Genomic DNA, 26,056 nt, shown 5'->3' with positions numbered 1-26,056 from the left:
ACCGGAGTCAAGTCACTGCTCTTCTGAATGCTTTGTCTCTTCAAGGGAAATGTGTTGAGGTCTCTTGTACTGATGGTTCCTTTCCCATTGTAGTTGTTGGAGTATTTGTTAAACTGCAGCCATTTGTGTGTCATCATCAATATTTTTGTCACTCTGCAGCCCTCCATCCTATCATTTGCCCTAATTTGTTCTCTTTAAATTATTTAAATTTAAATCTGTATGAAATAGAAACTTTAATCATGACAGAAATGGAGGACAGCACCAATATTTCATAAATAAGTGACAAAAATTAACACATACTAATTAAAATAAAAATATCAATCCATGTATCATTTAAAATGGTCAAAACTTCAGTTTTATGCACTGCTTTTCTTTATTCTAGTGGTGGTGGAGTGGAGAGTTGACAAACACGTGCTCAGTTATAAACTAGAACTTTCCGAAGCCCACCGTTCGAGAATTGGCCCCACAGTGGACACGTGAAGCGACAGCCGTGTCCAATTGTTGATGTCTCTAAGTCTCGCAAACTCAGCTTCAGTATCTCCAGAGTCATTGGTGTACAGTCTGTTTCATGATCTGTCAGTGTCCCTGTCATTCGTGGGCACAGTGTGAGGTGTGTCTTCAGAGCAATTTGAACACCGTTTGAAATTTTCCTCCTAACCTAGGACTAACTGCATTGCACGGACAATGGACATTTACTTATGTTCGAAACGACCATCCTGGCTGGTGGACAATAGAAGGATGAGGACTACTTCAGATTTCCAGTGGCTCCTGTCAGCATTTGTTCTTCTGTACTTAATGAATCATGTAAATAGCCAGAGAAAGGGTAAGTACTTCAGACTTACAGAGAACCGACAGATTGTAATTTTATTTCCATTTTGATTATAAAGCAATTTTGTTTCTTTATTGAATCCTTTGGGTTTTTGGTGGTTAAAATTCACTTCTCTGTAACCTTTTTTCTGTGTATTTTTGGTTTTTGTTTTTTTTTAAGGACCTTAAAGATAGATTAAAATATTCTTTTACCATTTAAAAAAATTAAAGTATAATTTACATTTATGTATAATAAAATTCACCCTTTAGGATACAGTTCTGTGAGTTTTGACAAAGAAGGTGGTTATGTAACCACTAGCCCAGTCGAGGCAGGGGGCAGTGCCACCCCCCAGAAGCCTCCCAGCCTCTGTAGTCAGCCCCTCCCAGGCCACTGGGCCAGCACTGCTCTGCCTCCATAGACACTGTTTTGTGTCTCGATAATTTTACATTTTTAGAATGTCCTATCACTGAAATCTAAATACCTTTTTAATATGTTATTTGTCACCATCTTATTTAAATATATTAAGAATGTTTGTCTAGATATTACCTAGCTTATTTCTAGAAAGGACATTATCATCCTGCTACCCCTTGGTTTAGTTTTTATATTATTTACATATTTAAACAGATCTCTTCTCCAGGTCACTCTTTAAACAGCTTTATTATTAATGATTATTGCAGCTTTCTAATGTGAGCACTCCTAATATAATGTTTCTGTTTCCAGTCTTATATAAATTGCTTCATAATTTATTGCTACAGTGAATATCATGCCAACCATGTAGAAAATAAAAGAAAAAATCTTTTTCATAGACATTTATAGAATTTGAGATGGAATGCCTGTTTTATACTATAGTTGCTTTTTTCCCTTTTTTCTCTCTTTCTTTCCTTTTTTTCCTTCCTCTTCTCTCTTGTACCTTCCTTCTTTCTTCTCATTTTCTTTTTAGGGTGACTTTTTTCATTGCATGGTGTTCATGTATTCCATGATGTAATGTTATTTTATAGACGTAGATAAGTAGTATTAGGATTATAATTTTCCATATTATTTGTTACTTCTCAGTTGTTTAGGCCCACACCAAAAATATATTTTTCAAATGAACTCATGTGAGTTTGTTATGGTTTAAATTTAACATGCTTCATAACAGTCTAAAGATTGGCAGTGGGATTTCCGTGGAGGGTGGCAGTCTGGAAGCAAGCAGTGAAGTGGTTGTGGCTAGACGTTCAGAAGCTGTGTTTGTAGATATGGAAGGCACATGGTTTTCACTTAGACTTTATTTATTTATTTATTTATTTTGCAGATGGGGCTATTGGAGATTCAAGGGGTGCTAGAATCCTCCAGACCCCATCTTGGTCCCATCATTCAATCTACATAGTCAGTTACTCCCTCAATTTGCCTTAGTTGCCTGGAAGTGGAATTTTCGATAGAAGTCTGACCCCAAACTGGTTTAGTCATTGGCCTACTTTCATCACTTTACCCTTTAGCTTTTTTTGACTAAAGCTACAAAAGGAAATATAAATATAAATATAAACCAGTCCCCTCTGATGACTGCAGGCTCATCTGTTCCCAAAGAACATGGGCCCTCTGTAGACACACGATTGTGCTTACGAATGAAAATGGTTTGACCGGGTGACCTTTTTCAATGAAATTGAGTTATTAAGCATGGTATGTGTGTGTGTGTTATTTCTCCCTCTCCAGAGACTCCTTATGATTTGAAGTGTACAACTAACAATTTACAAACGTGGGACTGTTCTTGGAAAGCACCCTCTGAAGCAGGCCATGGCACTCTTTCTGAATTTTGCATTGATAACAGGTAATGGAAATACTTCGATGAACTCACAACTGTAAACCTAGACGTTCTTTATCTTTAATTTTAGAATATAAAGATTTTATTTTGGAAATTTTTATAATGAAGTTTTAATTGTTAGCTCTCTATTTCTTAAAAATTCTGAATCTTACATCAGTCAAGATGGAAACAAACCCTTTGCCTGGCCAAAACTTTGATTCTTTTATTATATGAATAACAAATGTGGAACGTACCTCCAATGTGTTGATCTACGATGGGGACGTTTTACTGGTCTACCCCAAACCAACATCTGCCTGTATCAGTTAGGTTTACGTTTGGCTGTGCCTAACAGGAAATGTCAGTAATAGTGGCTCAACAGACAGGCGTTTACTCTCATGTGGAAGGCTTGGAGGTAGGCAGTGCAGGGCTGGCATGGGTGGTTATGGCCATCAGACCCAGTCCTTCCTTGTCATGCTACTGTGCTATTTTTAGCATGTGATCTCATGGTTCAAGGTGATGCTTGAGGCACAGCCATCATGTCTGCATTCCAAGAGGCAAGAAATAAGAAGAAGGGCAGTTTACTGTAAGGAGACTGCCAAATCCCACACAACACCTCTGCTTACGTCTCACTGGCCAGAACCTATGAGATGGCTAAACCTAGCTGCACAAGAGGCTGGGAATGTGTTCTAGCTGTATGGCAGCGTGCCTGGTAAACACTGGGTTCCTGTTATGAAGGAAAAGGAGGAAATTGGCATTAGGAGGCAGGTGCCAGGTTCTATTACCTGACCTCTCAAGTCATCTTGGAGTGGGCTAGAAGCTTCTAAGCCTGAAGCTTAGAACAATTCTCATTGATTTTCCCTAATCTCAGCAGGGCACTGAGTTGCCTAGCAGTGCCAGAGGAGTTCTAGCATGCTGCTCCCAGTCTCAGTTTCCTGGTGAATAGTCCTAACGTAAATTGACATAAATGTGTGTTTAAATGCAATTTGATTTTTCCTCATTCAGTGTACATTTATTGAACATTAGTCTTAAGTATTGCAGTAATTTATCAGTCAGGATGAGCTAGGTTGTGTTGCAGAAACAACACTTAATTCTTATTTCTTTATTTCTTGCTTATGAAAATAAAGGATTATTTCCTGCTTGTGTTCTGTGTCTGGGGGTTCAGCTGGGATCTCTGCCCTGTGTTCCTCCTGTAGGGCCCCAGGCAGCACGAGGCCTGGAGGTAAGGGAAGGAGAGGGGACACAGCCTGCACTGGCTTTCAGAGCTTTCTTTCTGATCTGATACATACGACTGTCACTCAAATTTCTCTGGCCAAATAAAGCCACATGGCTAGGCCCTGCTTCAGAGGGGCAAGGAAGGGCAGTTCTACTGTTAGTCCAGGAGGGGGAGCCTGGAAAGTTGGGTAAACAGCAGGAATGCCCACCGCAGGCCACACCGAGAGGCGGTAAGTTCCGGTTCCCCGGGAGTTCACAATAGAGAAATGGTAGCAAGGCTGTGGGAAACGTGGAAGTTCCATGTGAAGGGCTGGAGTGTGGAGACCAGGCAGCGTGGGAGTCCCGAGAGGCCGGCAGAGGAGGTGTAACTGTGAAGTAGGCATACTCAGTTTTTTCAGCAGAAAAAAACAGAAGGACATTTCACCCTGAAAGAATATTGGGTACAATGGCTTGAACCTATAAAATGGCATGATTTGGAAAAGTCAGGTGGTCACCATAGGAGGTCAAGAAGGAGGTGAGCCGGACCATTCAAGTCCAAAGTCCCAAGTGAATAGTGTAGAGGTGGGCGCTGGGTGCTGGGAGGGGGCAGGAATGCAGGCAGCAGGAAGGTCCCTCTGCTCCTATTAAAATTGTCCTGAGACATTAGCAATTATACATGAATAACAATAAAAAGAATGTAAACATGCTCTAGAGAGATAAAAAGGGCTGTGACCAGAGAGGAAAACACTACTTTGTCTAAGAGATACTGGATGTGGAACTGGAAGGTTTTGAAAGCAGAAGTGAAGAGGGAGTTTTGTTCAGAGTAAACCGTGAGCCAAGGCACGGGAGCGGGCAGTCGCCAGTTCCGTTTTCTTGTGTGAGCATCTGTTGAGCATGCTTTTCATCTGAGTAGCTGGGTGATGCTCCCCACCAGTGGGGTGGGGGGGTGTGTGCCGTAGGAAGTAAGGCTGCAAAGGAGAGCTGGAAACGGGACTTCAAAAAGGTATGCTAAGAGCCCACATTTCTAGAGTCATCTATACTTACTCTACTTTTTGGTACAATCTGGTTATCTTCCCTGCCACCACACTGATAAAATTACCATTAATCTTCTTTTCCAGTCTTAAAAGGTAGTACAACCTGTTATGTTTTTGTAAAAAAAAAAGCAGGGGGGAGGTGGCATAAAATATTTTCCAGTGTATTTTGTGCTAATCAAGTTTTTGTGAAAATTGCACTGTTAATTTTATCTGCAAATTAAAATTCCATTTCTTATATTACAGGTCCCGTTCTTGTTATCAATTAGCAAGAACAAATATTGAAATCCCAGCTCTTTCACGTGGTGATCATGAAATAACAATAAGATCTCTACAGGATGCTGGAAGTTCTACAAGTAAATTCATACTAAATGAAAAAAACATTTGTAAGTATTTGAAAGAAAATTGATTTTAAAATAATTCAGAACAATGCTGTTGTTAGTATTGTGGTGTTTTATTGTTGGCAGAAACTTACTGTTCTTTGAAGTTCAGTTGTTATACAAACACTTTCATTTACTTAGCGAACCTTATTTGGCTCCTAAAGCATAGCCAAGATCAGGAAGGAAGCAAACTTGTCGTCTTCTAGTCAATCAAAATATACAACCCAGAATTCAGGATCCTTCCCTTGGTCCGATACTCTTTCCTTAGCCCCCTTTACCTCCCTGAGTCCTGCATACCCACCACCATTTCTCAGGTGCCCTGAGACAGTCTTTGGCCACCCGGTCCCAGAAGAGACTCCATTGCTTTCTTAACCTACCTTTAGGCAAGCTCTACTTCTCTCCCTTGGGACGTTTCTCACAGTTGAATTAATAATCCATTGGGTAGTTAGTGGATTACTGTGTCTCCTTTACAAGAAAATAGGTTCCATTAGGTCAGCGACTTTGTCTTTTACACCAAACACCTTGAACAGTGCTGTGCATGTAGCAGGCATTTATTACAGGTTTGTTGATGAGATGTCTAGGACATTTGCCTCAAGCACATTGGAAACACAAACAAACGCTGGCTGACAGACATGGAAATTTTGCTATACAACAAGATCTTAAAAACCTGAAGTGGTCTTGACTCATAATGGTGGCGCAGGGAGGTTTGTACACCCCTGACAACTGTGATGGGACGGCGTCATAATGATGACTGACTTTGAAGCAAGGGAAAGAAAAAGTATCATTCATTTGGCACTTGATACAATTCTATGGACAAGATGCATGTTTGGAGTGGTTTATGTCTGAGACAGCACAGATTTTGAAAGGATAATAGCAACCACATGCTGTCCAAGAACATAGAGTCTGTCCCATTTTCTAGCTGAAGTGTTATTCTAGTGAAGTGTTGTCCTAAGTGCTAATTAGGGCTATCTTTTAGGATAATGGGAGAGGAACCATGTTTGTTACTTTTTTTCTGTATTGTGTGTGAGATCCCTGTGATGATATTTTATGTAGATCAGCCATGATTCCAGTACCCAAGGAGAAATACTGTTAACACTGAAATACATTTTTTTATGCATATACATTTAAATAGTAAGCTTCATACTGCTTAATAGAGGACATACAATAAATAGGTTTTCAGGTCATTATCTTTATAAGATTGTATTATGGTATGCAAACTATCATCTTTTTCTGCCTCAGTTCACAAGAGCTTTCTCTATGTTATGGTTTAATCTGTCATATTTGCTGCAAATATTTTTCTGAGTTTATAATTTTTTAGATGCGATTTTTTTACACCATTAAGTTTTTATTTTTATATAATAAAAATCTCTTGCTATATTTCTTTATGAGTTTTTGGTTTTGCTATCATGTTTGATTTAAATCTTTCATCCATCTGGAATTATTTTGTAGCAAACTGTGAGGAATCTAACTTAATTTTATTCCAGATTTTTTAAATCCCCAGGAGTCTAGAAGAGAGCCAGTTTGTATTGTCTCATTATTTCAGTAGGTATCCAAAGTTCTTGTCTGGGAAGCTACTTGAAGATGACAGTATTAGATAGAAAGAATTAGAAAGATGAATGAAGACTCTAGGTTACTCAGTCAGTTTAGTTTTTTAATATATTGGTAGCAGTTTTAATAATAATGGGTCTGATCATGATTAGAATAATAATGTTGGGATAAGAAAATTGAAAAGCAAGTTAGGTAAATATAAGAAAGGGAGGTTGATGCATCAGCGATTCTTTGAATACCTACTACGTGCAAGAGAAGCTGTGAAATGGCAGTATAGCCGTCCATTAGAGGATTTAGATTCTTTGACAGTTTGCTATTAAAGTATGAAAAATTCAGTTTTCTCCAGATCTGAAGATGCTTTGAAAAGCATACAAAACAAATAAGATTTTATACCCACACACCATAAAATTTGTACCTATCAAGGACAATCACAAAAAACAAATCTTTGTAAGACTTTTAATGTCCGAGTGTCTTAAAGTAACCTGAAAATTTGGATTGTTCTGATACAGAATAAATAATTTGGATCCTATAAAAAAAATGGGAAGACTGCTGTCACCTGATGTTCTAAGGAATAAAGAGCATGTAGTTATGGGTAAACCTGCACTAGCTTAAAAAAAAAAATAAGCAAGACTTTGATTAAATTCCTTCCCTATCTGAAAAGTTCTGAGTTTCTAGAGAGCAAGTTAACATTGTCCTCAGTTGTCTGTTTTAGCTGGAAAGAAACGCAGATGGCAGTTCATGGCAGCTTAGGGGAAGCTTCCACGTATGCTCTGAAGAAAAGGAAGGGAATGGTGGCTTTTTAAAATCCTTTCATTTGTAATTATGGCTGTTACTGTCTTTAGCTTGAAATATTGGATATTACTTGTGTTTTAAAGAGTAGCCCACTGCTATCGAAATAAAATGTAAATTATGTGGACTTTTCGGGGAGGGAAGCATTTTTAAAATGACCGTTGCCTTAGTAAAATACTCCCATGTTTCACAATTTTTAAGTTACTGCATCGTGACATATTTAATCATTTGAAAGAAGAACCACATTGTTGGAAGCGTCTTGCTCTTTTCTGGACACACTGGCACCTTGAACTTTCCCTCTCCTGGCACTAAATCAACTTCTTGCCTCTCATTCACCTGCATTTTTTCCTTTTTTTACAAGCAGTTTCCCACTTAAAAGTTTCTCTATAAAGCATCTTCCACTGCGCTTATATAGCTGTGTAACTGTTGACTTTGTTGCATAGTGTAGACTGTAAATCCACCTGTTCTAGGTCCTATACAGCCCTAAACGTTTTATATAAATTCAGTGTAGAACACTGTGTTCAGCAAATTTTAGTTAATTTTAGTTATATTTTTAAGAACTTATTTGTAAGTTTCAAGCCTAACTTGTATTGGTTTGTTCTGCCCTTCTTGCTACTTAGCATATTCAGCTATCCTAGCCCTGTACGCTCCTGCAGTTTTGTGTTTACGGTGACTTTATTTAATCAGTCCTTGAGCTTCAGAGGAACGACTAGGATAGAAATGAGGCAAGAAAGGGTGCATCTCTGGATTTCTTCTAACTCACCTTCCCTTTACTGTCATTTGAGGAGGAAACATGCAAGACAGTCTAAGTCTCTGCCCCTCACACCAGAAGGCCTACGTTTCGTAGCATATAACGTGCTCAGACCTTCTTTATTTTGCACCAATCCAAAATTTTTAATGATTTGCTCATCCTTTATAGGGAGACCAGATGATTTTTGTGGATACATTACTCTTTCTGCCACCTTTTATTCTAGTGTCCCAGTTTCTCCCTAAGAGATGCTCAAACCCTTGAGCATGAGTTTTCCCTTTACCTTTTGTAATGCGGCTTCCCAGCCCACAAAACTTCCCTCTCAGATGTTGACATCAGTCTCATCAGTGGTCTTTCCTCGGTCTTCCTCTATAAACTCTGTTTTATTTGGCCCAGATGACAACTGTTTCCTTTTATCTCAGTGATCCTGGATTTTCCCTGGTTTCCTTGTGCGTCTACATCTTTCCCCCTCCGGATTCTTGCTGGTGTCCTTGTAAGTATAATAGTCCATCAGCAGCCCCTAAAACAAGCCTTGGCTGCCTTGTGTCTGTGTGTTCATGTTCTTTCTTCATCTGTACCCGGTGAGTTCCTCTTGAGTCCACGTCCTTGGTTCTGACTTGTTACCGGCTCAGTCAGCCATCCCAATGGTCTCTTCTTCCCCTGACACCGAGTCGTTCGTCCACAGCCCTCTTTTGTTCCTTTACAGTGGTCCTCATCGCTTTTTCCTTTCTTGCTGTTTTCTGGACTAGAAACTTGAGAGACTATCTGTTGTTTCTTTCTCGTTAGAGCTAAGCTTTCATTTCTTTGATTCAGTCGTTTCTTTGGAATATTCATCAGGCTCTGTCTTTTCTTTTCCATATATGGCATCATAATCCATATCCTTATTACTCCATCCAGGATTCCTCCAGTGGTCTCCTAATTGATCACCTCATCTCCACATCTCAATCCCCTGCAGACCGTGTTGTATACCACTGCCAGACTAACCTTTCTGACGCACTTCTTTCATCCTGCTGCCTCTGCACAGTAACCGTTGGCTTCTGAACTCATTGCCTTAGTCCCTGCAACAGTCTTGCTTATTTAATGATGTCTAGAACCAGTGATAGCCTATAACATTCCTCTAATCGGTGACATTCCCAGCACATGGCGCTCCGACGCCAGGAGGTGAGTGAGAAGAAGGCTGCAGAGAAAACAGATGGAAACCTTTACCAAAGCAAGATTTCTATATTTTGTCATTTCCTTAGGCCCAACCCGCAGTCGTACACAGGAAGCTCTTTACCTTCTCTCTGATGCTGCCTACTTGTAGGTTCCAGACCAAATGACACTAGAATATTGTGAGAACCCACTTGCTGTTTATATTGGAAAATGTGTTACGGATTTGAAAGAGCCAGCTGATAAATAATTTTCTAAAAGTTGCGTAATTTACCATTGGGAGCTGCCTCTATAAACAAACACATATATTCTCTTTTTTCAGTAATAGGTTTGAGAGTTTACCTTTAAATCTTGATGATTTATTTTTGATCAAGAAGGAATAGAGTTTAAAAATAGTTGATGAGTGGAATTGTGGTATGAGAAATCAGTATTTATTTTACTAAGTTTTCTCTCTCTCTTTTTTTAAAGCCTTAATTCCAGACACTCCAGAAATCTTGAATTTGTCTGCTGATTTCTCAACCTCTACGTTACATGTAAAGTGGAATGACAAGGGTTCTGTTTATCCACGTCATTCAAATGTCATCTGGGAAATTAAAATTCTACGGAAAAAGAGTATGGAGCTTGTAAAATTAGTAAGTTTGAACAAAAATACACTTTCCTTCTTATGAAATTAAACTGAATAAAAAATGAGTGCGATGCACACCTCCCGGGGAATGGACACACTTGAAGCTCGGACTTGGTGGGGAGGGAGGGTAAGGGCATCATATGTAACCTAATCATCTGTACCCCCATAACATGCTGAAATTAAAAAAAAAAAAAAAACACAACAACAAAAAAACACTTTTAAGGTGGTATCAGTGAACTTTTGGATTATTCAGTAAGTATATTAGATATCTTTTAGGATTCATTAAAAAAATATGCTTTATAGTATATGTATCACAGTATTACTATGTACCCCATAAATATGTACAATTATTGCACGTCAAAAAATTCTATAACCCAATATGCTATGATTAAAAAATCACTTTTTAATTATTAAAACAATGTGTAACCATTATAGTTTAGGAAATTAAGGGAGAAATAATCCGTGATTCCACCCCTTGAGCACAGTAAGTGTTATGTTTGTGTATTCCTATCTAGACTTTTTAATATGCATGTTTTACATAAAGAAAATGAAAATGTACATTTGATTTAGTGTATTTTATCTTTGTCTAATATTGCACATAAATGTTTTGAAACATCTTTAGCCGTAGTAATTGTTGAGAAATTTTGTATAAATCTGTAAGTTTGAATTTATCAGAATCTGAAATAACATTTTTATAATTAGTACTTTTTTCCTCTCCCTTATATTTTTAATCCCATTTATGAGTGATTTCCTTTTTATATACATTTAGTTTGCTCTTAGTCTAAGGGGTAATGAGGAATAACTGTGAAAAGTTTGACAGCTGATACCTGGGAGTGCTCCAATTTAGCCCTGTCCTTTTTCCCTCCTTGATGGATTTGGAATATGCTTAGTTGTAGATATAAGAGTTAGAAGACTCATGATCTTCTCATGGTCTCATGGTTTTACAGTTTATTTGCCTAAGTACATAGATAAAATAGGAGAGATAATAAATAGGATTATTCTGTATTTCATGGTTACTTTCTTATTTCTCCTTTTTGGTAACCTATGACAACCTATGCATGTCATTCCTAAGATAATAACAGTCATAATTATAGTTAGCAGATATCTAGTGCTTCTGCTTTTCCTGACATTGTTCTAAAAACTCTATGTATGTTAATTCTTTTTATCCTCATAACAGTCCCCAGGAGGGGATGACACCGACTCGGTGTCAGGGATTATTCCTATCCCCATTTTGCAGATGAAGATGCAGAGTCACTGGAAGACATTAAGTGGTGGAGCCAGGATTTGAACCCAACAGTTTGGTTTCAGTCTGTGCTCTTAGCCACTGCAATTTGTATTTTATAATTATATCTTTTCATCTGAAATTCCCTCTCCTTCCTTTTCACCTATTCCAGCTGAACCTACATTTCAAGACCCAGGTCAAATTCTGCCCCTTATTTTAAAGCCCATCATAATTTCAGCCTAAAATACTCTTTTTTCTTGATTTTAATGATAGTTCTATTATATCAATCTAATTTGCAGTTAGCTTTGATATAACTCTACCATTGTTGCCTTAAAACCATTACTTATTTAAAACTGTGTTGCTTAACTTTTCATTATGGCCTAACATTCTGTATTCTGGGGTTACCACTTACTGGCCTACAGTGACTTTTCTTATTTGTAAAGTGGTGATAATATCTGCACTTGGGTCCCAAAAGTAAAGAGTATGATATCTGTAAAGCTGCTAAACAAATATTATTTGTCATTACTTCTTTTGGGGGCTAGGCTTTTTTATTTTTAAAGTAATTTCAAGAGGAACTAATGGGGGAATACTAGAATAAGAAGTATACTCTGAAATGGGAATGAAGTCAGACATAAATAAAAGGAACTAGTATTCTAAAGCCATGTAAGTCATTGCCACAGACATACAACAAGTTGACAGTGACAAGGTAGTAATTCCCTACTTTTGGGAAAAGTCTTTGTATGGAGAAATAATTGCAAGAGGAAAGGAAAATAGAGAAAGAACAAATTAATTTAAAACAGTGAAGTAAAAGGGGAAAATGCTTCAGGTCTATAGTAAAATGTGACATTTTTATTCATAAAAATATGTTATTAATATCAGTATTTAAGTCAGAATTGCTTATAATCCGTTATTTTGTGATGGGTCATAATGCTATCATTTTGTAATAATTTAAAAATCAAGAACCCCGTGCATTCATGTTTCATTTGCAAGGCTGTTGTCCACCCACAGTCTCTCTGGTTTGGGGATGGCACTCCCCATTCTCTGCTCTTCCTGAGATCCTTTAATCCAGAGGTGTTCTGTTTCAGTTTTCCAGACGTAAATCTTCATTCTGCCGTGGCTAACAAGGATAGTCCTTTGGTGCATAGAGTGTGGGAGCGGATCTGGGTGTCTAATGTATCTTCAGACAGCTTTCAGGCAGTCTTTCTGTCTGGAGCTCACCTCACCCTGCATTTCCTGGGGAACCTGGTGCAGCCACTTGCTGAGCCCTTTGGCATTTCTGTGATAGAAACTAGGTGGTCCCTGGTTTTTCCACTGGAAGCTTAAGATTCAGCTTTCTCAGGGCTTCTAAGTCAGTTACTATCATCCACCTGCTTTCCAGCTTCCAAAATGTTTGTGATGGTGCTTCCTCTCCTGTATTTTGTCCTCATGCAGCTGTGCCTTTAAAAAAACAATGTGTTTACTTTTGTTTTTATAAGGATTTCAGAAGCTAAGAGAGAAGGAAATTTGTTCAATCTCTTGTCTTTAATTAGAAGTCCCAAGTTATCGTTTAGGAGAGCCTCAATATTTTATTGAAATCTTGCCCATTTCTCACAATTGAGATTAATATATTATTATAAGTTGTATATTTAAAAATAAATTTTAAAATATAGAATGCTTATATAAAACCAAATCTAGTTTAAAACAGTTTATTTTATTGAAAGGCTGCTCTTCTCCTTGACTTCAGCTCTTGGAGGTACAAACCCTTTAATTATTTTTTCTCCATGAAAAATGGAGATCATTAAGCAGTGGTATATAGGTTGAGCATCCTTAATCTGAAAATCTAAAATTCAGATTGCTCCCAAATCCAAAACGTTTTGAACACTAACATGACATTCAAAGGAGATACTGGAGCATGTTGGATTTCAGATTTCTGGATTAGAGGTGCTCTACTGGTAGGTTATAATGCAAATATTCCAAAATCCAAAAGAATGTGATATTTGAAGGACTTCTGGTCCCAAGCATTTTGAATAAGGAGTACTCAGCTTGTATTTTCTTGTGCATTATAGTGAATGTTTTGATGAATAGCAACATCTTACATGATAATACATTAGGGCCTAAAGTTGAAGAAGTAAACATCAGTGAATCATGATTATTGTTACTCTAACTCTCCTTTTTGTAGAAAACTGAGGTAGTTTTACAACAGGGCAAACCTCTAATTTAGCTGGTGATTGCATACAATCTAGTGTGTTTTTAATCCTGAAGGAAAGCAGACCATATCACTACTTGGAATTACAATTTTGTGTTTGTGTTCACTTTTAGGTGACCCACAACACTACTCTGAATGGTAAAGATGCAGTTCATCACTGGAGTTGGGTCTCAGACCTGCCCTTGGAGTGTGCCACGCATTATGTGGGAATTAGATGCTATGTTGACAATCTTCTTTTCTCTGGTCACAAAGAGTGGAGTGACTGGAGCCCAGTGAAGAACGTTTCTTGTAAGCTTATATTTAAAGAATTTTTGTTTCAAATACCTACGAGCAAAGTTTAGTTTAAGTTTCCACTTCTTTGAACCCCATTTGGATGCATGAGGGTCACCTGGGGATCTTCCAAGTCTGCTATGCCTGGAGTCTGAGATAGGCTTCAGGAATATGTATTTTTAAAGAACTTTCTGAGTGATTGGATAAACATCAATGTTTGAAAATCAGTATGGTGGGCATTGAAGAACAATTAAAAATTTTATATAGGTGATAATGAGATCAAATCTACATTAAAAAAAAAAATGTTTCCCAATTTCTGGCCCACAGAGCAGGCACCTAGTAGCTGCAGAGTTATTGCAGGGAACATGAGATCCTGTAAACATGCCAAAAATTATCTGTACATTCAATAAAACTCATATACAGGAAGAATGTTGGCAGTGTGGGATATGGGGGAAGGCCCAGAAAATTGTTGACAATAAAATGAAGTCCTGAAAAAGCTGGTAATTATTGTAGATAAACCACTCTAGTGATAATATGGAAAAATGGATCAGAATGGATCAGAGGAATGAAGGACTAGATTAAAGAAAATTACTTTATTTATTTATTTATTTTTTTAGAGACAGGGTCTTGCTCTGTTGCTGGAGTGCAGTGGTGCAATCATAGCTCGCTGCAGCCTCAAATTCCTGGGCTCAAGCGATCCTCCCACCTCAGCCTCCCGAGCAGCTGGGACTACAGACATGCACCACCATGACTGGCTAATTTTTTAATGTTTTGTAAAGACTGGGTCTTGCTATGTTGCCCAGGCTGGTCTTGAACTCCTGGCCTCAGCGATACTCCCACCTTGGCCTCCCAAAGTGCTGGGATTACAGGTAGTGAGCCACTGCACCCTGCCAAAAATGAGTTTTTAGGCTGTGGAGTACTTGAACATGTATTTAGGCTAATGGAAAGTAAGAAATCTACCCTAAATACATAGGATGAAAAGAATGGAATTATTTAATGAGCGATTTTTTGGTATGGGGTGGTTCTCATGTGTACAAAAACTTGTTAAATTTGAATCTTAATACTTCTTAGACATTAACCTATGCTTAGACATTGACCTACCTGTGATCTGCTTCTGCTTCCTCACCATTACCCCTTCATAAGTAAATAAAACCACATGCAGTTCTGAATAATTTTTGGTATGTACCTCATTCCTTTGAAACCTGGGATTTCATGCCTTATCGTTGGGCCGCCATTATGACAAAGCACCTAATAGTATGTTGCGTATATACTGGGCTATTTTAAGAATCATCTTAGGAAAAAAGTCTTAGTATGAAGACTATTTTGTGTGAAAGACGTCTAAAATATTTATAATTCCTTTTGTTCTTTCTAGGGACTCCTGCTTCACAGCCTAAGGTTTTTCCTCAAGACAAAGTGATACTTGTAGGCTCAGATATAACATTTTGTTGTGTGAGTCAAGAAAAAGTGTTATCAGCACAGATTGGCAGTACATACTGTCCCCTTATCCATCTCGATGGGGAAAATGTTGCAATCAAGATCCGTAATATTTCTGTTTCGGACAGTAGTGGAACAAATGTGGTTTTCATGATAGAAGATAATGTATGTGGAACAGTTGTTTTTGCAGGATGTAAGTATAAGATTTTAAAGAGAGAGTTCCTGTTGACCTCTTTTGGGCCTCCTTGAAAGCCTTAATTCTTTTTCTGGTGGGGGAGGTGATTCTGCTTTTTTTTCTTATTTCTTTGTCTTTAATATAAATGATATGCAAAGGTACTAGGATCTTTGCTTGTTTTAAAATGAACCCTAAGCTTGTTTCCTAAATATCTGTATCTATGTAACTTGTAGGTTTTATAGTAAGATTTGAAATATCCAGCAGCTAATGCCTAGTTTAAATTCCTAGTTAATAGCTTTGTTAAGTCATAATATTTCTTAATCATACATTGTTTAGGAACTATTTCATACAAATTAATTCCCCACCTATTAAAGTATACCTTTTTAAGTACCTACATTAAAAAAATTATAATTTTATACAAAATCTTTCCATAGCAAAATGTGTCTTCTCCAACTTTTAAATAATGTATTTGAGGAGAACAGGATGGCTGGAGGACATGGGTGGGAACACTTGCTCTGTCACTGTGTTCTATGTATAACATATGCTCCCTCATTCGGAGGCATCTTTATTAACATGATCACTCCTACAGTCTACAGTTCACGATATTTCCAAAATATGTTGTTGCGACTTCTCTCTTCACATGGCTTACGTTAAATATCCACAGATAATTATGTGTTTAGTGTTTCTAGCTCTTGATTTTAGAGTTTTTCCACCTCCTTCCTTGTGGTGGCTATAATGTTTTGGCGTCACTGGTGGTGTCACCTCCAGCAGTAAGTCTCTTCCTCCCTGCATCCTGAATTAAAAGGCTCTGAGTTTGGTCTAAGTGTCTTATGGATAAAATATGTGAGATGGATTGAGTGGATTTTATGATTCTTTTTTTATTGCTTAGCGATTTTTCTTTTGCTTTTTTATAATTCTCAGCTATGGTCTAGACAGCAGCTCTCAGTCTCTTTTCTACTTCTTCAGTAACTTGTGATGATTGACATGCAGATACTAATATATTCCCAAGGGAATAAGCAGGACTAGGTACACTTCTCAGCTTGATGGTTCTAACCTTACCCTCTTTTTCTCTTCCCAGCAATGCATTTTGGAATTCAAGTGAAAGTGAGATTACGTTCAAATGTAAATTTTAGAAAATTATATTCTCTTTCTTTGGAGAATTTTAGGAAATTACTTGCAGCATTTCTCACAAATGATCCTAAAGTCTAAGTTGAGAGCCAGTGATATATATAGTATATGTAGTGAAGTTGCTTCATAAGCAATACGAAAAAGTGAGCTGTTCACTTAAAAATATGAAAGGAAAGATTAAAACTTTAAAGATGAGAATATACATTATCTCCATTTCTATTATTTCAGACAGTGTTCTAATCTTACAGTACTAGAATACAGTTATTTAATTCACAATTTAACCTTAATTTATAAGATTTGGAGGTGGAAATATTGTTTAATATCTTTCAAGTGGTAGGAGCATCTTCCTTCAGAGGGAACTGGTGGAAACTTACAAGAGCAGGTTGTAGTATAAGTTAGGGAGCAAGATTTATTTATTTTCTTTTCTTTGTGGATATCCTGTTAACCCGCCATTTATTGCTGATAAGAATTTTAGAATTAGCTGGCTAGTTTTCCCCTACACACATACACACACACATATACAATCTAAATCTGCTGGAATTTTGATTGGGGTTACATTAAAGCTATAGATCAATTCAGGAGAATTTTCATTCTTACAATATTGAGTCTTCCAAACCATGAACATGGTATATCCCTCCATTGACTTAGATCTTCTTCGATTTATCTTAGGGATTTGAGGTCTTTATATCTTTTGGTAAATTTATTCCTAGTGCTTGACGGTTTCTGGTGTTTTTAAAAATGGCTTTGTTTTTTAAATTGCATTTTCTATTTGCTGATGTATAAAATATAGTTGATTTGTACCTAACTTTTGCTTAGCTTCAGTTGATTCTTTCTTTGAAAAGAAAATGCTTATACTATCTTTCAAATACTGTCCTCTTATATTTTTTCCCCTTCTGTCTGTCCTTCAATTTCTTTCTAGTTCGTTCCTGATATTTGGATTTTAAGTATTTCAACTGAATGTATCTGCTGAATCCGACAATAATCAGCATTTGAAATATATTCCAAATTTTTGGTGTATGATTTTTAATAAAGCAGCTGAAAGTTTGGCCTTAGATTTAAAACAGTTTTCAAAATAAATATGTCAATGTTAGTTTAATTTTCCAGTTGTTGAACTTGTATATAAATACTCATTATTCCTCTTAATGTTAGTTAAAATATTATTGAAGGATTTTGTTCTTATCTCATATAGGCTTGGTTAAACATGATTACAAGAAATAACAGTTTCCATAATAAACAGTGTCAGACTACAGCATTTTCATTTATCACTTTAAAGGTCTCAACCAAAACACAAAATCAAAAACAAACAAAACGGAACAAAAGGACTTTTTTTCTTCTGGTCCTGTCCCAATATGCCAGAGAGAACAGTCTCGAAAAACAGAAAAAACAACAAAAGAGCAGTAGTAAGTTTGATTGTAAGGAGATGCAGAATTTTATCAAGAGTTCTTTGTAAATAATAGTCCTTATATTCAAGAACTCTGAAACTTGTAACATGACTTACATTGACTTTTAACATGATTTGGTGCTTTTTTTTTTCATATCACAGTATATAGATGATAGATGATAATACTTTTAACCTGTGGATTTTTCTGACTTAATGTATTGGATAAAAGTTTCTTTGAGAGATTTGATAGACTCTGAAATAGGATTTAAGGAAAAAAATGGCAATTGATCTCTCAAGTTGCTATAGGGAGTTTCCAAAAGAGCTATAAGTCACTTTTCAGTATATTTTAACCCATCATTTCTAATGTAATATGAACTGACAAAACATGCTATAGAAATAATACCTGCATTGTTCAAAAGTAAAATGTAAACAGTAAATTTTTTCTTGTTTAAGGAAATTATATAAAAACATTATTAACATTTATAAAACATTATGTTTTCAGGGAAAATATATTCCATCATAAGTACCTACATTTTTTTTTTCTTTTTTCTATTAGATCCACCTGATACTCCTCAGAAACTGAATTGTGAGACACACGATTTAAAAGAGATTATATGTAGTTGGAATCCAGGAAGACCAACAGGATTGGTGGGCCCCCGCAATACCAGTTACACGTTATTTGAAGGGTAATGATAACTGGGGAAAGGTGTGAAATGGCGAGGAGGACTTTTGAAGTACATGTTATATGACGTAGGGAAATGTACCAGATCCCTTATTTTATGAGCAAGATATAAAACCAAGTATGTTGTGTAAAAGTATGTGCTCTATAAATACTGCAATTTAGCCACATGTAGACTTGATTTCATGTCTCCTCTTTTATGAAGGTCAGAAGGAAGAACCCTTAATGAACAGACTGTTTCTGTGTAGCTTATGACTGATTATTTTCTTCCATTTTCGATATCACATACATTTTCTTCTCTGAGTATGTAAAATGTGTATAATTAGAAATGTAAACTTTTTATAAAAATTATTCAAAATTTGGCCATTCATTTTGTCCTGCTATATTTATCTCTTGCCATTTTGAAATTATTTTTCTTTTAATTGACAGTTTTTCAGGAAAATATGTTAGATTTAAAAGAGTTGAAGTGTCCACAAATGAAAGCTATCATCAGTTACTCTTTCAAATGGTTCCAAATCAAGAAATATATAATTTTACTTTGTATGCTCGCAATCCTCTGGGTCGATCACAATCAACAATTTTAGTTAACATAACTGAAAAAGGTAAGCTACTGCGTAAACCAGTACTTTAAAAATAATTTTAGAAGTGGTTAAAATGCCTTGAGATTAATGAAAAGTGCTTCCAGAGTTTACTTTTTACCGATTATTTTCTTTATAGTTACTTAATATTAATTTTATTATTTTAAAAGCTTTAAAATGTGTAATTTCAAGTTTTACTATTGAATTTAAATAAAGATTTGAATTACTCATTTACAAAGAAGCTAAGTATAGCTCTGTCTTATAATTGTTGATTTCTGAAATATTTTTTTGCTCAAATTTTAAAACCTTTATTGTGAAATAATTATAGACTCAACAGTAGTTGTAAAAATAATAAATTAGAGCCTTGTGGGCCCGTCCCCTGGCCTTCCCCAGTGGTGTCATTCTGTGTAACTGTAGTATAGTGTCAAAACCAGGGAACTGACACTGATATACGGCACTGTGAACTAGACTATTGACATTGCTCAGTTTTCATGTGCTTTCGTTTGTATTTGTATGTGTGTGTCATCCTGTGCAGTTTATCTTGTGTATAGATGATTCATGTAACCACCACCACAATCAAGATCCAGACCTGCTCTTTCACCACCAAAGCACTCCACATGTTGCCCTTCAGCTCCCTGCCCCTCACCACACACCCCCCTGTGCCTTGGCAACAGCTGATCTGTTCTTTGCCTCTGTTGCTTTGTCATTTTGAGAGTGTTACATAAAGGAAATCATGCAGTACGTAACGTTTTGAGGTTGGCACTTTTTACTAAGGATAATGTCCTGGAGAACCATACAAGTCGTATGTATCAATAATTATTCCTTTTTATTGTTGATGATTGCTGAATTTTTACCAGCCCTATTAATGTATAGCTCAAAATAGAAATAAAATGCAGTGATCTTTTTGGCATTCATTCCCATGGTCAATCCATGTGCATTAACTCCCTGCCAGGCTCTGCAGCACACAGAGCAATGGCATAGAGCTGCGGTCCCCAACCCCCGGGCCAGGCCGCAGAGCTCTGCCAACACCCCAACCCACCCCACCCTCCCCCAACCCCATTTGTGGAAAAATTGTCTTCCATGAAACTCATGAGGAGCAGGCTGAGTGAGCCAGCTGTGTATTGTAGCTGCTCCCCATTGCTCGCATCACCACCCGAACTCGGCACACACCGCCCCGCCCCGCCCTTCTGTGGAAAAATTATCTTCCATGAAACTGGTCCCTGGTGATTAGTAGATGATCCCATGGCCTTGTTTGTGAATATAGTTACTTTTATCAGTTATTCCTTCCTGTCATCTTTGTTATTTCCTGATTTTTGCTGGGGCCATGATGGCTACATTTTATCCTTGAGTTGGTAGTATTTGTATGTGTGTGTCTGCCCTCTGTCATTTAAACCTTATTACCTGTGTGATTCTTTTCCTCCACCCGAGTGGGTGTATGCATGGTCAGCAATAATGCAGTTAGCTTTGTTGTACCTTCGTTCTTACCAAAACCTCAACCTGAAGTGCTTTTTTTATATTTGTTTTGCCAGTTTTAGTCTGATTCTTCCTTCAAAGCTCATCTTAAGTTCCATCTTCACTGTAAGACTTCCCTTACCATGCTTACATTTAAATTCCTGTAGCAGTTAATATCTGTACCATGCATTGGAACTTTGTGTTTATACTCTTACTCATTTTCTTTCGTTTTCTTGGTCATTCCCCAAGTAAATTAGAAATTCCTTAAAGGTAGAGACTGTGATCTTCCTACCTTTTAGTATTCCCAGCACCAGCTGAAGAACCTTGAGCATGATTGATTCCTAAAAAATTTTGGCATGATGTCAGCAGTAAAAGTGAGGTTTGTGGATTCCACAAATACTGGGTAGAATATTGTTGTTCAGCACTAATGATACCTTCTTATTTTTTTGTTTTTTCATTCTCACTGGTCATATTAGAAGATAGCTTTCCCCTTTAAATAAATGTTTAAAGTAATTAATCTTTAAAATTATGTTTACAGTTTATCCCCATACTCCTACTTCATTCAAAGTGAAGGATATTAATTCAACAGCTGTTATACTTTCTTGGCATTTACCAGGCAGCTTTGCAAAGATTAATCTTTTATGTCAAATTGAAATTAAGAAAATTAATTCAGTACAAGAATTGGTAAGTAAGATTCTTCTGTAAACTTCCTTTGTGATCATTTTGGATCAAACAGTTCTCAAAATGCATTAAGTAAATTGATATGATTAAGTTCTCAGATTATTTATTGTAGAGATTTACTAAGAACCAAGAATGACATATATCAGTGTAATAGCATTATATTTATCACATTTGAAAAATAATTGTAATAGTGGATAGTATAGAATGTAAATATGACTTTTACTACTCAGAATGTTCCCAGTGCAGTGTGGTACCTGGCACATAGCTGGTGTTTGGTCAGTTTGTGAATGAATTAGCAGCTTTCGCTGTAACCTTTAGCATCAGTTAATGGATTAATTGGCACCAGAGAGCAGAAGTGATTTTTAAAACTGCGAAGTGCAGCAATGGGAGCCAGTTGTAATTGGTGATTATAAGTCAAAATGTGACTTTTCAATACATTTTAAATATTTAGGTTGACTTTTATACTACACCATCTTGTAGTTTGTGGTAATTCTAAAATAAATGATATTCTACTTAACTATTCATTTGGAAATTTACTGATTTTGAGAAAATCAGCCAAAACTGTAAAATATAACCTGAAAAACTGCTTTGTAATAAGTCAGTGGGAGCTCAGAGGCTTTTGTGAGACATGCAGATCTTCAGATTGATTTGTAATTGCTTCATTTTAATTTTATTTATTTAGTTTAAATAAGTATTTGTTGGATATTTACTATGTGGTCAGCACCATCCTAGGGGATTCTATGTGACATATTAACAAAGATGCATAAAAGACAATGCCTGCCTCCAAGAAGCCTCCAAATATCATCTGAGTAATATATTTAATCCTCAAGATCATCTCAAATTACTAAATTATGTGAGGGTTTATTGCATCACTGTGACCATTGACTAATTATCAAAATTTTATCTTCTGCATAATTTAATTGATGATTATTACTTAAAGCCAATATTTGGATTAAAAAGACATCCTAGTTTTTTATTGTCATGACAGAGCATAACTTCACTGACTCGGCATTTATGTAAGAATTTAAATATTACAGTGGATGAACTGCTTTTGGTGTTACATACATATGCCAACTCACATGGACATTTGGCTGATTTATGTTACAAATGTGAAGGCTTTACCAATGAAATGTTGTATGTATGTGTATATATGTGTATTCATACACGCATGGTATGTACACATATATATACTTGTATTTATTTGCTTTCTAATAGCGGAATGTGACAATCAAAGGAGTAGAAAATTCAAGTTATCGCATTGCTGTGGGCAAGTTAAATCCATATACTGTGTATACTTTTCGGATTCGCTGTTCTACTGAAACTTTCTGGAAATGGAGCAAATGGAGCAATAAAAAACAGCATTTAACCACAGAAGCCAGTGAGTTACCTAAGTGATTTATGGCTAATTATTACTGTGTATCTTGAAGTTTTACAACTTTTTTTTTAAAGAAAATGTTATCAAAGTTTTTAGAAGTAGGGGAATACTTTGATAATAAATTATGCAATATCTACTAATAAAATATCACAGACATTTAAATGATGGGTGTTAAAGTTTTGTCATAATTTGGAAAAATGTTTGGCATAAATTCTGTAGAAGTACTGGGGGCTTCTCTGTCTACACTGTGATTGCAACTATATTACAATAATGCATAGGAAAATAAACTTGAAACTGTGGTATGATTATAGGATGATTTTTCTCCCATCTTTTCCTCCTCCTGTTGGAATTTTAATAATTCCTTTAACTCAGGTTGCCTTTTTCTCTAAAACAACTATTAATAAAGAGAATTTGTTAGAGTTTTTCTTTGGGACCTAGGCCTGAGAAACGATGCGACTTTAAAAGGTCTTGAATATAAGTTTCTATAGTATACATATACTAGATCAAAATGTAAAATCAGGTAGCTGGTTTTCTGAATATGATAATTTCTAAAGACAGAATAGTATTCAATCCTTGAATAACCAGATGTCACCTTTAAAAACAAAACAAGACAAAACTTAGAAATAGGTATAATTTTGAGGAATCATTTGTGGGGGAAAGGAAAACTTCCCCTTTGCCCCCAGAAGTTTCGCCGAAAAGTTGACTCATAATAAGGCAGATTAAAAAGAGAAAAAGATTACAAATTTATTTACCACTTGCATGGGGAGAATCACAGAGTGATTACCCAATATCCCAGTGGGGTCCAGAAGTTTATATATATCCTCATTTTAGAGGGGAGGAGGAGATGAGGAATACAGGTAATTCTGTTGAGGGGCAATAAATGAATACTAGGGAGGATGAATAGATAATTGAGAGAATGAATGAATGGAGGGAAACAGATTGACTTGTAAATGATTCTTTGGAAATTAAATTAACCTGAGAGACAGGTATTATCTTTAAAATGGATTAGGCCAGGTCTGGTTGCATCTTGATCTTCTATCCTGCAATATATTGAGACAACAGGGAGGAGAAGGAAAGACAATTATTCTTCTTGGTGGGTCCATCTGGTTTTTAATGAAGATAGAGGGAAAGCCCCTTCCAATGCCTATTGATCTCTAAGGGCCTTTAATTCAAAATACTCTTTATAACAAGGAGTCATATTTTGGGGTGAAATTCTCTGAGCTCCTTCACATTCAATAAAAGATAACAAATCCTTTATCTGTACTGCATAACCCGGGAAATATAAAACTTCCTCCAAAAAAAATTAACAAACAGTAAAAAACAAAATGATAGATGTTAATTCATATTTTGCCTCTCCACATGAAGAGATGTGAAAATAGAGATGAGGGCCCTTTGCAGTATGTGTAACAGGAGGTGAGTGGGGACTGCAGGCTTGACTGCGGCTAGAGGATCCACTTTCAAGGTGGTTCACTCACATGGCTGTTGGTAGGTGGCCTCAGTTCCTCACCGTGTGGTCTTCTCTGTAGGCGTGCTTCAGTGTCCTCGTGACATGTAGCTAGCTCCTCCCAGAGCTGATGATCGAGGAATGTCTTTTGTGATCTAAAATCAGAAGTGATGTACCATCGCGTCTGCTGTACCCCATTGGTCACACAGGCCAACTGTGATAGAGCGTGAGAGAGGATGGATATCAGGAGGTGTGGGGATCATTGGCCATTTGGGAGGCTGGCTGCGACAGGAGTTTTTGACTTAAGTTAATGAGCTATTGTTGCCAAGAGGAAACATCTTCATCTCACTGAGATGAAGGCTTTAATTCACTCAGAAAATATTCACCAAGTATGCATTGCAGATTGAGCATCCTAATCCAAAAATCCAAAATCCAAAATCCTCCAAGATCCAAAACTTTTTGAGGGCTGACATGATGCCACACATAAGTACATAGCATAAACTTTGTTTCATGTACAAAATTATTTAAAACATTGTATAAAATTACCTGCAGGCTATGTGTATAAGGAGTATATGAAACATAAATGAATCTTGTGTTTAGACCAAGGTCCCATCCCAAAGATATCTTATTATGTACATGCAAATATTCCAGCATCTAAAAAAAATCTGAAACACTTCTGGTCCCAGGCATTTCGGATAACGGGTATTCAACCTGTATGTGCTAGGAATTGTTCTAGTTACCAGGGACACAGCAGTGGATAAAACAGAGCTCTCTGCCTGTAGAGTTTGCGGATCCAGAATTAGGAATAAATTAATTAAATAAATACACACACACACACACACACACTATATATATATATATATATATATAAAAATAAAGTATGTCAGGTGGTGGTGAGTGCCACAGAGCAAAATAAGGGACAGGAAGGGGGCCGGGAGATGAAGACAGAGGTTGGGGGGTAGGGTGTGAAGGGAATTGCAGTTTTCAATAGCATGGTTAGGAAAGACCTTATTAGGATAATATTTGAGCTGAGATGTAAAGGAGATGAGGAAGCAAGCCTCATGATTTATCGAAGAGAAGAGTTCTAGGCAGAGGAAGAGAGGACACAGAAAGTGCACAGAGCCTGAGGCAGGTGTCCATGGCATATCTGAGGAACAGCCAGGAAGCCAGTGGGTGGCCAGAGCTGCCCTGACTTGGGGGAGATTAGGGGAGGGGGGTGACAGGTACTGGGGCCAGTCAGGAAGGCCCTGGAGGGTGATTTTAACCCAGTCTGAGGGGCCTTGTGTTTTGTGAAAGTTGAGAGCTTAGCTTTTCCATTGCTTCATTTGCTAAGTGAAAGCCACTGAACTGATTCACATTTTATTGAGAATTCCATATACCCTAGAAAAAAATTTCAAGCACCATGGTATGTATAGTATGTATCTATCTTCAAGTACTAACTTTTAAATCTCCTTTCTAGTTCCTTCAAAGGGACCTGATACTTGGAGAGAGTGGAGTTCTGATGGGAAAAATTTGATAATCTATTGGAAGGTAACTATCTAATTTTTCCTTGTGCATTTACATAACTTTATTATACAAAAGTGCTTTTGGTTATCAAGGAGCTGAGATTTCCCGGACTGGCTTTGTTTGCAGTATCGCGGAGAATCTAACCTGGCTCCTAAAAGCCCCCAAATGCCTCGTCACTCCTGATTCCCCATGGTCATTAGTGAGGATCTTCTGTCTCAGATCTGGGCATTCTTTAGTGAGGCCTATAAAGGACCTGAGGATTTCATGAATCCCATCTCCCTCGCCTTACGTCAGAAACTACGAGTTAGAATGTCAAATGTTTGTTACATTTTTCTTCTATGAATGGGGAACTGGCTTTTTATATATTTCATGGGTAATTTGTTTACCTTAAATTGTGCTATAATATGCCAATTATAAAGTTTGGCATGTTTTTGTAAAATATTTAGATTAAATGTGAAAATAATTTAAACATATTTAAAATAATTAAACATTATATTTTA

At 36.8% G+C, this 26,056-nt stretch overlaps 1 protein-coding gene across 1 annotated transcript in view; it reads left to right on the top strand.

The window, feature by feature from the left end:
• LIFR (leukemia inhibitory factor receptor alpha) overlaps nucleotides 1-26,056 on the top strand; it is a 75,325-nt gene that overhangs the window by 32,021 nt on the left and 17,248 nt on the right. Inside the window, exons 2-13 of the mRNA XM_012649495.1 lie at nucleotides 663-823; nucleotides 2,498-2,612; nucleotides 5,054-5,193; nucleotides 9,890-10,053; nucleotides 13,567-13,741; nucleotides 15,096-15,350; nucleotides 18,398-18,527; nucleotides 18,950-19,122; nucleotides 21,089-21,234; nucleotides 22,447-22,609; nucleotides 25,510-25,580; nucleotides 25,776-25,845. Coding sequence (XP_012504949.1) covers nucleotides 685-823; nucleotides 2,498-2,612; nucleotides 5,054-5,193; nucleotides 9,890-10,053; nucleotides 13,567-13,741; nucleotides 15,096-15,350; nucleotides 18,398-18,527; nucleotides 18,950-19,122; nucleotides 21,089-21,234; nucleotides 22,447-22,609; nucleotides 25,510-25,580; nucleotides 25,776-25,845 — 1,741 coding nt within the window. The 5' untranslated portion in view covers nucleotides 663-684. The remainder of the gene's footprint in view (nucleotides 1-662; nucleotides 824-2,497; nucleotides 2,613-5,053; nucleotides 5,194-9,889; nucleotides 10,054-13,566; nucleotides 13,742-15,095; nucleotides 15,351-18,397; nucleotides 18,528-18,949; nucleotides 19,123-21,088; nucleotides 21,235-22,446; nucleotides 22,610-25,509; nucleotides 25,581-25,775; nucleotides 25,846-26,056) is intronic.

Source organism: Propithecus coquereli, unplaced genomic scaffold (assembly GCF_000956105.1).
Source record: "Propithecus coquereli isolate 6110/MARCELLA unplaced genomic scaffold, Pcoq_1.0 Scaffold110, whole genome shotgun sequence".
Taxonomy (NCBI): domain Eukaryota; kingdom Metazoa; phylum Chordata; class Mammalia; order Primates; family Indriidae; genus Propithecus; species Propithecus coquereli.
The sequence above is the reverse complement of the archived record's forward strand: the minus strand, read 5'-3'. Positions and strand labels throughout refer to the sequence as shown.